General features: G+C 42.8%; 1 protein-coding gene across 1 annotated transcript in view; it reads right to left on the bottom strand.

The window, feature by feature from the left end:
* Positions 1–12,738, bottom strand: part of LOC102413238 (aurora kinase A and ninein interacting protein) — a 14,256-nt gene extending 1,518 nt beyond the window's left edge. The window contains 3 exon segments of the mRNA XM_006055420.4: positions 451–1,269; positions 2,741–2,882; positions 12,483–12,738. Coding sequence (XP_006055482.3) covers positions 451–1,269; positions 2,741–2,882; positions 12,483–12,566 — 1,045 coding nt within the window. The 5' untranslated portion in view covers positions 12,567–12,738.

Raw genomic sequence — 12,738 nt, 5'->3', positions numbered from 1 at the left:
AAACACATATCCATAAGAAGCAGCTTCCAAGTCAGAAGCATCTAAAAGGGCAAAGAGGCCCCTCTGTGCAGGCTGCGTAGCGGGCTCTAGTGGAGGGATGAGTACCTGCCCTGCCCCCTCCGTGCTCACCACAACTCATGCAGGGAATTCACCAGCCACCTCATCCTCAGAGCAAGACATGAAGCCAGTCACACTGTCTCAACAAGTGGTACCACCTGCTTTATTGACACAAAGAAAATGCTCAATCACAACAGCCTCATCCCATGCTTCCCTCCCACCAAAGACCATTCTCCTGAAAGACCTTTCTAAAACGAAAATCTTACATTCCCCTCCTCAAACATACTCACCCCCTGAAGATGTTTTCTTACATGTCATTTCTAGGTACTTTTAAAACCAAACACCCAAACCTTCACAAAGACATTTAGGCTTGGTGCCTGATAACTTGATTACCTTCAGAGTCCTGGGTAAAGAGTGAATCAGGCTGCAGATTGAACTGGGTGGTCCTGTCCTGGCACTGAGCCCAAAGGCTATTAGGGACCCGCCCATAGCCCTGATTTTGGTCGTTGGTTACATCTCGGAAAGGAGCTCTAGAGTTGTGGGCAATGACCCGCTGGCCCTGAGAATCCTCAGTGAAAAGCTGACTCCAGGAGTCCTTGTCATTCCTTTCACTGTCCCAGGAAAACCCAGGAATAGGGCAAGAGCTTTGTTTTACTGCTTTCGTGTTTGCTCCGCGCCGGGAATCCTTGTATGTTTGAAGGACAGGGGCCTGCCTGCTTCTTTTAGCAGACACATTTTCCAAGTTAGTCTTATCCAAGAGCTGATTGCCCTTGTGCCCAGTTGTTTTACTGTGTCTCTCCACACTCTGATAATTATTTTTCTTAGATCCATGAAGCCATTCCCTTTCACAGGAAGAATTCTCTCCCTCTTTTTGGTCCAGCAAGCAAGAGCTCTCCAGGTCCTGGGCGAAGGAGCAGGCCAGTGAGGCCTTACTCTCTCCAGCACAGACTGAGGTATCAGGCCGGAACAAACACGGCACAGTCAAGTATGGGGTTCCCATTCCATGGTGGCAAGAAGCCTTGAGAGACTGAGGAGAAAGTCTAGCTTCCTGGATGTCTGCAGGGGTTGAAGTGGCTAAAGGGGGTGCCATGAAGTAAGCCCGCAAGCCCTGGGTCAGATGTTCCAACTGGGTTGTGTCTTCCTTAGACTCTTTGTTGGTCTGACTTTCTGTATGAGATGAAACACTCCTCTGGTCAGCACCATTTGTCTTTCCTAGTAAAACAGATGAACAAATATTATTCTGCAGGAAAACTCCACCTGAGTAGGCTTCAGGTGGCTTTTTCTGTAATCAGTATCAGCTACCATACTACCTTTGATCTTCCTGCTTTCAATCTCTAGTCTAAAACACAGCTCTTACATTCCCCTTCTCAAAATATATGGGTGCTTGCTTTGACCTACCTAATAAACATGGCATATAATCAGACCACAGCCTACTCTTCACATTTTCATGTTATGGGTTTGTTTAACACAATAGGGAAGATCAGTTTTGCTTTTGTTTTTTATTTAACATGTAGCTTCTTCTGAATAGTGATGCTGGCCAAATATTACTCCTGGATGTTATCCTTTGAGAAACATGTTCAATATATACCGTTTTTGTAAAGTCTCAGAGATCACATTAACCAGCCAACTCAGAAATCTTGTGACAGAATGTAAGTCTCCCACTCCCCAAATATTCATGGAAAATGGAATAAAGATACAATTATTTGCTAAGTCAATCAGTAGAAAGGACAATTAAAAAAACTATTAGTGTCTAGCCTGTATGTTTTATCAGGTGTGGAATGGATCCTGTCTGCCTTAAGGATAAATGTAACATGAAATTCCTACTCCCCCACAAATGAGGCCAAGATCTAATTATAAACAAATCTGATAACTCTTCTTTCTTTCTCCAAGAAATATACTACAGAAATTGTTTTTTAAAAGCGTTCTCAACTTTTTCTAAGATTTCAATACAGACTATATCTATATACAAGAATTTTGAATTGGAAAGTGGTTTTGAAAAAATCTGCACTCGTTGCTTAAAGCAAAAGATCGTTTTAAGTTTTTGTTTCTGGTAGGGAGAAAGCATTTTGAAGGCTTAGGCAAAGCAGTCCTGGGAATGGCACCAAGAATTAGAACTCTTCCCAGCACCCGTCAACTGACAAGAATCCTGCTGTGTAAGCCCCAGCCTGCTCTGAGGCAGCTGGTCCCCAAAGAGGAACATGTGAACAAAGAATTGCCAAGGAATGATGAGACACAAGCCAACTTTATGCCAAGCTTTCTAAGGAAAAAACACCTTTGAACTTTGATTAATTTGAGAAGCTTCATATAGACATCAATTATCAATTAATCTTATACAGACTATTAACTGTGGCCAATCCAAGACATATACCTTACTAATACATATACTTTACTAATGGCTCCCCTCTGCACCCCCAATCCTCAAGTATACCTTTCCTCACTGCTCTGTCAAAGAATACCAATATTTAATTTTATAGACTGTGATAAACAGAACCAGAAAAGCATGTTTGTAAAAGCACGTATATATTGCTTTCCAAAAGACGATGTTTTCTAGTGCTTTATAACTCGTCTAATAAGTCAGCTAAGTTTAACACAAAGCACTGGTGACACTTCTCATAAATGCTCAGCTTGGAAGATGCGTGCACTCCCTTTTGCACCCTGATTGCTTTCAGTGTGCTCACCATACCTGGCTGCAAGGTGAGGAAGGAAGCAATGCTGGTCTGCCGAGTGCCTGCAGATGGACAGCTTCTTTGAGTAAAAGAAATTTTAGCCTGTCTCTCTCCAGGAAGGAGTGTTAACATTTTGGTGCTTGACTTGATTAAATGTGTCTAAGGAAGGGGAGAAAAAGAATAATAGAAACGATTAATATCAAGACAGCTCAGACAGGAAAGACTCAATAAACAGCAGTTGCCCTCTTGGAACCACACTAGATCTTTTGGACTCCACATATACGCTTCTCTAGTTTTGGCTGTACCTCTCCTTCCACCGTTTTCTGCCATACTGATGGTGTCTGTTTTTCCTCAAGAATCATATATTCCAATTCTAGCCCATTCTTTGTGCTTCCCCGTGGAAATCAGCAGGCTGACTAAACAAACAGGATCTGTTGAAGGGATTCCACAGAAGATATTCTCTCCTTTATACTTAAAGATAATTTATGATTCTACAGCAGCAGCAATTGATTCATTTTCAATAGTTTTCAAATAGTCACATAGTGGTTTAATAGCATGTCTCCCAAGTCACACAGCTTCTGCTCAAATCAACACCAGTTTTGCCACAGCCTATTAACTGCATGACCCTCTAGAAGTTGTTCGATCTCTGTATCATTCTCATCTGTGAAATGGAGACAATAACAGTACCAAACCCACAGGGCAGTTAGGAGGATTTGGTGAGTTGATTCATATAAAAAAGGCTTACACAATTCTCAGACAACAATAATAGTTGGCTGTTAATAAGAGGAGGAGCAGAGCAGCAGCACCAATGTCACTACACTTACACTCATCCCGTGCTCCTTTATTTGTGATTTGGTTTTGTTTCCATTTGCTTGTTGTGGAATGCCCAAACAGTAGGGAAAGTAGGATTATATTCAATTTGGCTGTGAAAGTCAAAGACAGAATGAGATTTGCCAATATCCATGTACCAGTTTCATGTACTGTTGAAGTGTAGCTTGAAGGATTTTGAGCATTATCTTGCTAGCATGCAAAACAAGCACATTTGAACAGTAGTTTGAACATTCTTTGTCATTGCCTTTGGGACTGGAATGAAAACTAACCTTTTCCAGTCCTGTGGCCACTGCTGAGTTTTCCAAGTTTGCTGGCATATTGAGTGCAGCAGCTTAACAGCATCATCTTTTAGGATTTGAAATAGTTCAGCTGGAATTTCATCACCTCCACTAGTTTTGTTTGTAGTAATTCTTCCTAAGGCCCACTTGACAAGGAGACACTTGCTCCTTGGATGAAAAGCTATGACTAACCTAGACAGCATATTAAGAAGCAGAGACACAACTTTGCCAACAAAGGTCCATAGAGTCAAAGCTATGGTTTTTCCAGTAGTCATGTATGGATGTAAGAGTTGGACCACAAAGAAGGTTGAGTGCCAAAGAAATGATGCTTTCAAACTTTGGTGCTGGAGAATACTCTTGAGAGTCCCTTGTATGGCAAGGAGATCAAACCAGTCAATCCTAAAGGAAATCAACCCTGAATATTCATTGGAAGGATAGATGCTGAAGCTCCAATACTTTGGCCACCTGATGCAAAGAGCCAACTCACTGGAAAAGACCCTAGCTGGGAAAGATTAAGGCAGGAGGAGAAGGGGACAGCAGAGGATGAGATGGTTGGACATAAGTTGGATGGCAACACCAACTCAATAGACATGAGTTGCAGCAAACTCCAGGAGACAGTGAAGGACAGGAAAGCCTGGCCTGCTGCAGTCCATGGGGTCACAAAGCCGGACACAACTTAGCAAATGAACAACAACAATGTACCAATTTGGAAGTAGGCCTGAAATGTGAACCAAAGTATTAATTCTAGCCCAAAGTTGACTTCATTTTAACATTTGGAAAATCCTGGGCATAAAATTCATAGACTTGTAGTATTAGTATGGAGTATTTCCTTCCACCATACAAAACTAGAAAACTGAATCAGATATAGAAACAACTGATTTTGGATGATGGATAACAGGCAGTGCAGGACTGATCCCCGAAAGCAGGAAAAATAAGATGAACCCTGGGTCGCCCTAGGTAGCACTTGTCAGATTGCATTGTATGTAGAGAGATACCCAGGCAGAGCACTGCCGTCTTAATGAATTGAGCAGGCTGAGACTGGAATTTGGGGAAAGATGAGGTAGATGGGATTTGCAGCACAGAGAAGCACATCCAGAAATCTACATCGAGAGCCCTTCAGTTCATTACTGAAAACAAACCCACTTGTGTGGTAGGCAAAACCCCATGAGGTCAGACAAAAAATGCCAGGAAGCACAAGATGAACAATTCCTAGAGCTCACACAGGGCTGGGAGGGTTCTCACTAGCCAACGTAGAAACACTTTTTTTTTAATTGGTGTATAATTGCTTTCCAGTGTTGTTAGTTTCTGCTGCACAACTAAGTGAGAAGTGAAAGTGTTAGTTGCTCAGTTGGGTCTGACTCTTCATTACCCCATTTACTGTAGCCCACCAGGCTCCTTTGTCTATGGAATTCTCCAGACAAGAATACTGGAGCGGGTGGCCATTTCCTTCTCCAGGGAATCTGCCTAACCCAGGGACCAAACCCAGGTCTCCTGCACTGCAGGCAGATTCTTTACTGTTTGAGCCATAGAACTCCTCCCTCTTGGACCTCCCTCCCACCCACACCCCTATGCCCCCATCTAGGTCATCACAGAGCACCAAGCTGATTTCCCTGTAGTATACAGAAGTTTCCCATCAGCTACCTGGTTTACACATGGTAGTGTATGTATGTCAATCCTAATCTCCCAGTTCATCCCACCCTCACCTTATCCCTGTGTCCACACATCCATTCTCTACATCTGCATCGCTATTCCTGCCCTGGAAATAAGTTCATCTGTACCATTTTTCTAGATTCTACATATATGTGTTAATATATGATACTTGGATTAAAGACCTAAATGTAAGACTGGACACTATAAAACTCTTAGAGGAAAACATAGGAAATATACTCTGACATAAACCACAGCAAGATCTTTTTGAACCCACCTCCTAAAGTAATGAAAACAAAAATAAACAAATGGAACCTAATTAAACTTAAAAGCTTTTGCACAGCAAAGGAAACCATAAATAAGATGAAAAGACAATTATCAGAATGGGAGAAAACATTTGCAAACAAAACAACAGACAAAAGACCAATCTCCAAAATATACAAACAGCTTATGGAGCTCAATATAAAAAAAAAAAACCCAATCAAAAAATGGATGGAAGACCTAAAAACACATTTCTTCCTAGAAAGACCTTTTTAACATCAGGGACATTTAGCAGAATTAGAAGGATCGCCCCTTAGCAATTCTAAACTGGCCCCAGAACAAAAACTATTCCAAACCTGTCCTGCTATTTTTTCAGTCACCAAGTCATGTCTGACTCTTAGCAACCCCATGGACTACAGCATACCAGGTTGCCTTGTCCCTCACCATCACCCAGAGTCTCCCCAAGTTCATGTTTGTTGAATCAACCAGTCCTAACAAAGCTTAAGAACAAGCTGACTGGGACTTCCCTGGTGGCTCAGTGGTAAAGAATCCACCTGCCAATGCAGGAGACATGGATTCGATTCCTGATTCAGGAAGATACCACATGCCAAGGAACAACTAAGCCCATGCGCCACAAGTACTGATTGAGCCTGTGCTCTAGAGCCCAGGAGCCGCAACTGCTGTAGCCTGTGCACCCCAGAACCCATGCTCCACCCGAGAAACCACAGCAAGGAGAAGCCCTCACACCGCAACTAGAGTGGCCTCCACTCTGCAACTAGAGGAAAAGTCAATGCATCAGTGAAGACTCGCATAGCCAAAAATAAATATAAATGAATACTTTTTTTAAAAAAAGAGCAGTGTGATTAGCAAGTAACTACCTGCCAAAACAAATTTCAATATTCTTTAAAGACAACAAAATCCAGACCCCCAGCAATGTAGAACCATGGTCAAGTACCCAACAAAACATTGCTAGATATGTGAAATGCAGGAAAATAACACATAATGGGGAGGTGGGGGTGGAGTGGGGGATCAGTTAATGGAAACAGACTCAGAAAAACCAGGGATGACTGGGAACTCCCTGGCAATTTAGTGGTTAGGACTTCACCCTTTCACTGCTGAGGACCTGGGTTCACTCCCTGGTCAGGGAACTAAGATCCAGGGAACTGCAAGCTGACCTGTTAGGCCCGTATGTATGTATGTATGTATGTGTGTGTACATATAAATATAAAGGATGACAGAATTAGCAAACTTTAAATATGCTCAAGGATTTAAAGGAAAATGTGAAAATAATGAAAGAAATAGAAGTTATGAAACATTCAGTAGATGGGCTTAATAGATTAGAGAGACTACAGGAAAAAAAAAACAGTATGACCTGAAGTTATAACAATATAAACAATCCAAAATGAAGCAGAGTGAGAAACTGAAAAGAATAAATTCTTAATGGTCTGTGGAATATGGAGCACACATATAACAAGAATTCCAAAAAACAAGGTGAAAGACAGCAGAAAATATACTTAGAAATAATAGCCCCAATTTTTTCGAATTTGCTGAATACAAAAAACTGTAATTGTCTTTTTCAAAGATGGCCAATAAAAAGTACCCAAGTACTGCATTTTGGACCCAGATAACCACGATGGTGTGATCACTCACCTAGAGCCAGACATCCTGGAATGCGAAGTCAAGCGGGCCTTAGGAAGCCTCACTACGAACAAAGCTGTGGAGGTGAAGGAATTCCAGCTGAGCTATTTCAAATCCTAAAAGATGATGCTGTGAAAGTGCTGCACTCAATATGTCAGCAAATTTGGAAAACTCAGCAGTGGCCACAGAACTGGAAAAGGTCAGTTATCATTCCAATCCCTAAGAAAGGCAATGCCAAAGAATGTTCAAACTACCACACACTTGTATTCATTTCACATGCTAGTAAAGTAATGCTCAAAATTCTCCAAGCTAGGCTTCAACAGTACGTGAACCAAGAACTTCCAGATGTTCAAGCTGGATTTAGAAAAGGAAGAGGAATCAAAGATCAAATTGCCAACAACTGTTGGATTATCGAAAAAGCAAGAAAGTTCCAGAAAAACATCTGCTTCATTGACTACGCTAAAGCCTTTTACTGTGTGGATCACAACAAACTGTGGAGAATTCTTCAAGAGATGGAAGTACCAGACTACCTTTGCTCCGTCCTGAGAAACCCGTATGCTGGTCAGGAAGCAACAGTTAGAACCAGACATGGAACAACGGACTCGTTCCAAATTGGGAAAGGAGTACGTCAAGGCTGTATACTGTCCCCCTGCTTATTTAACTTCTATGCAGAGTACATCATGCGAAATGCCAGGCTGGATGAAGCACAAGCTGGAATCAAGATTGCAGGGAGAAATATCCATAACCTCAGATATTCAGATGACACCATCCTTATGGCAGAAAGTGAAGAACTAAAGAGCCTCTTGATGAAGGTGAAAGAGAAAAGTGAAAAAGCTGGCATAAAACTCAACATTAAAAAAATGAAGATCAAGGCATCCAGTCCCATCACTTCATGGCAAATAGATAGGGAAACAACAGAAACAGTGACAGATTTTATTTCCTTGGACTCCAAAATCACTGCAGATGGTGGCTGCAGCCATGAAATTAAAAGACACTTGCTCCTTGGAAGAAAAGCTATGACAGGAATGGGCAAATTCAGTTCAGATGACCATTATATCTACTACTGTGGAAAAGAATCCCTTAGAAGAAATGGAGTAGCCCTCATAGTCAACGAAAGAGTCCGAAATGCAGTAGTACTTGGGTACAATCTCAAAAACGACAGTGTGATCTCTGTTCATTTCCAAGGCAAACCATTCAATATCACAGTAATCCAAGTCTATGGCCCAACCACTAATGCCGAAGAAGCTGAACGGTTCTAAGACCTACAAGACCTTCTAGAACTAACACCAAAAAAGGATGTTCTTTTCATAATCAGTTCAGTTGCTCAGTCGTATCCGACTCTACAACCCCATGAGGTGCAGCACACCAGGCTTCCCTGTCCATCACCAACTCCTGGAGCTTGCTCAAACTCATGTCCATTGAGTCGGTGATGCTATCCAACCATCTCATCCTCTGTCGTCCCCTTCTCCTCCTGCCTATCTAAACTCAATTTATTACTTTGCATATATAATCATTTATCTCAAAAACTTATATAACCTTGCCTTGACCTCTATAGGAGGAATAGTCCTCAGAGCTTTCTGAAAAACTGTCTCCCAGATTATAATCCTCAAGCTGGCCCAAATAAAATTTTCCCTTTCTTTCTTAAATTGACTATTAATTTTTCATTGACACTTGACATTAAAACTCATTCAGGCCTATTGGATAGCTAATCTAGGAAGAAGCAGGATTCTACATCCTGTAAAAGGGAATCTTTAGGACTTTGCTTTGGGCTGGAAATCTTAACATCAGAGGAACAGGAACTAGTGGAAGAACAAATGTTTATAAAAGTGTCTTTAGGAATAATGGCGTCAGTGACTACAGTCATAAGGTCCAGGCCTCCAGAAATCAGAGGAAAGTAAAGGGCCTACAGATCCTGGAGAGAGGACTCCTGCCATGCACCAGATCAACAGACAAATGTTTTCATCATAACATCATCAAAGGAAAAGGTGTGACTTGGAGTGTCAGAGTTACAGACATAGAAACAAATATTGATTCTCCTCTTCCCTGAGGGATAATCCCTTTTTCTCTCTTAGCTCTCTTCTACTTCTCTTTCTAAATTAAACTGGTACACAGATTTCCCATCCCTCTCACATCAATCAAGAATGTATTTATTCTAAAAGTATAAAAGGCTTATTCCTAACTCCAGAAGTAAAAACACCCATGGCACATTTTGGTCATTTTTGATAAATATGTTTATTTCCCTACCACCCATTAATTAGCCTTTTCCCCTATATGTGGGGGAAAAGGTCACCATTCTATCTATGCTATAATATGATAAAACTCCTATTTTTGGAGCATACTCATTCACATACTAGAGAAGAACAAAAAAGTTGACAAGGAAGCAAGATGACTTTACTAATTCAACAAACATGCTGCTGCTGCTGCTGCTGTTAAGTCGCTTCAGTCCTGTCCGACTCTGTGCGACCCCAGAGACGGCAGCCCACCAGGCTCCCACGTCCCTGGGATTCTCCAGGCAAGAACACTGGAGTGGGTTGCCATTTCCTTCTCCAATGCATGAAAGTGAAAAGTCAAAGTGAAGTCTCTCAGTCGTGTCCGACTCTTAGCGACCCCATGGACTGCAGCCTACCAGGCTCGACAAACATAGTTAACAAAAAATATAAGGCCTACACAGACTCTCTCTGGAGAACTCCTGTGCTACAGGAAATATGTTTCAGATTTCTGAAGTGATCTACATTTTAACCACTGGATAGAAGAAAGAGACTTTTGTATTTACTAAACAAGGTTACATGTTTCATGTTCTTAATTTTAAAAATATACATTCTTTAACGAGTTATCTCATTTCTAGAAATTGATCCTGCAGACAATTTATTTGCATATGTACAAAAGGATGTGTGTATAAAACTCTTCATTTCATAAGTATTTTTAATAGCAAAAGATTAGAGACAGCTTCTGGAGAAGGCAATGGCAACCCACTCCAGTACTCTTGCCTGGAAAATCCCATGGACGAAGGAGCCTGGTGGGCTGCAGTCCATGGGGTCGCTAAGAGTCGGACACGACTGAGAGACTTCACTCTCACTTTTCACTTTCCTGCATTGGAGAAGGCAATGGCAACCCACTCCAGTGTTCTTGCCTGAGAATCCCAGGGACGGGGGAGCCTTGTGGGCTGACGTCTCTGGGGTCACACAGAGTCGGACACGACTGAAGTGACTTAGCAGCAGTAGCAGAGACAGCTTCTTATTAAGAAAAGACTGGTAAACATAAATACTATATATACTTGCGGGCTTCCCTATAACTCAGACAGTAAAGAATCTGCCTGCAATGCGGGAGACCTGGGTTTGATCCCTGGGTTGGGAAGATTCCCTGGAGGAGAGCATAGCAATCCACTCCAGTATTCTTGCCTGGAGAATCCTCATGGACAGAGGAGCCTGGTGGGCTACATTCCTTGGGGTCACAAAGAGTTGGACGTGACTGAGCAACTAAGCACAGCACATATGTACTTGCGATGGCTGAATCGTGTACTCCAAAATTCGTATGTTGAGGCTCTAATACCCACATGACATTATTTGGCCACCTATGCTCTCTCACACTCTTTAGATCTCATCTACTCCTGTTCGCCTCACTCTGCTTCAGCAACACTAGCCTTCTTGTGGCTTCAGGTCAAGTACACACATGTATTTCTGTCTCTCTCTACATACACACATACACACCAAGAAAAGACCACTTGAGGACACAAGAATAAGGCAACTGTTTTCAAGCCAGGAAGTCCTCACCAGAATCCAACCATACCGGCACCCTGATCTCAGACTTCCAGCCTCCAGAATAATGAAAAAATTAATTCTGTTGGTTTAAGCCACCCAGTCTATGATATTCTGTTATGGCAGCCCAGCTGACTAAGACATTATTATTGCATATAATGGATACTATTTCATATCAGAATGCTATGTAGTCCTTAAAATGAATGAAGCAGCTTTCTGTGAGCCATATGAAATAATCCTTAAGATACAGTGAGTGAAATAAGCAAGCTGCAGAACAACATATATGATGCTACTATTTAAAAGAATAGTTATGCATTTGCTTGTAGATGCACAGACTATCTCTGGAAGGATACCCAAGAAAGCTGTGGCCTCTGAGACAGGGAAAGGTTATAAATATTAGATATTTCACTGCATATGTTAAACATATTACTACATACATTACATCTATTACTACTACATAGAACTGTACCAAACAAAATAACTCTTTGGAAATATTCAGCACAATGTCCAGCTTAAAATGCTCAATAAACAGTAAATATTATTATCTCATACTTTTGTTTCTTTGTAATGACTAACAGAATCTTGCATATGTGCCAAACCTGTGTTTGATTTCCAATTCTCCTAGTTGGTTGAACCTGGCTTAATTAACCTCCCCTCCCCTCCAGTGTTCTTGCCTGGAGAATCCCAGGGACGGGGGAGCCTGGTGGGCTGCCCTCTCTGGGGTCGCAAAGAGTCGGACACGACTGAAGCGACTTAGCGCCGGCGGCAGTCTCCTTACTCCCATCAAGGTGATGATACAAATAATACATATGAAATACTTAATACAGTATGTGACATCAGTGGATGCTCACTATTTTTTTTATATTTTTATGTTTTTCCTTTCTTCTATTTTTCTCCCCCCCCTTGAAGTTACCAGTTCTGGGCAGCGGACCCTCCCGGCGAGAACTTCCCTTTGCATACGCACCCACCCCTCCGCGTACTTGAGCCTCTGCTACCTTCTCGCAGGGATTCTACATTAAGGAGTCTGTCTGCTCCATTACGCTCCTCAAGCAAATTCTCTCTCCAAACTCTCCCTCACCTCGAAACCTCGCTGTCCCAGCCTCTTCACATGCCGCCCCACCCAGCCTGCCTGTCAGCCTTCCTACCCCATTTTCTTCTCTCCACCCTTCCCAAATCCCATTCTTCAGCCTTTTTCAGACTCCGGCCCCTCTCTCCCCTCAACTGCCAAATATGTTCGTTCTCGCCCCCCGACTCTATCTCCATCATCTCCAGGTTCACCCAAACGCCTCTCCACACGCCTTTGGGCCCCATGGCCCTCCCGAACCACCCTCTCTCCTGCAACGACCCACCTGCGTTTTCCGCCTCTTCAGCGCCGCGGCGTCCAGCCACACGCCGCAGGCCTCCTCCTCCTTCTCCGGGCCTCTGCGCCTCATGGCCGCTGAGAAGACCAAGCCAACGGGACACCCGCTGGAAGCTCGAGCCACCTCACGCAACCGCCATCAGAGACTCTGCAGACGTTCGGATCTCCCGCCAACGCCGGGGGCGGAGCTACGCCGCGACCTCCCCGGCGCAGGCACCGCCCCCAGCGTCAGCTCCGCCCCGGAC

The sequence above is a fragment of the Bubalus bubalis genome, chromosome 2 (genome assembly GCF_019923935.1).
Source record: "Bubalus bubalis isolate 160015118507 breed Murrah chromosome 2, NDDB_SH_1, whole genome shotgun sequence".
NCBI classification, from domain to species: Eukaryota; Metazoa; Chordata; class Mammalia; order Artiodactyla; family Bovidae; genus Bubalus; species Bubalus bubalis.
The sequence above is the reverse complement of the archived record's forward strand: the minus strand, read 5'-3'. Positions and strand labels throughout refer to the sequence as shown.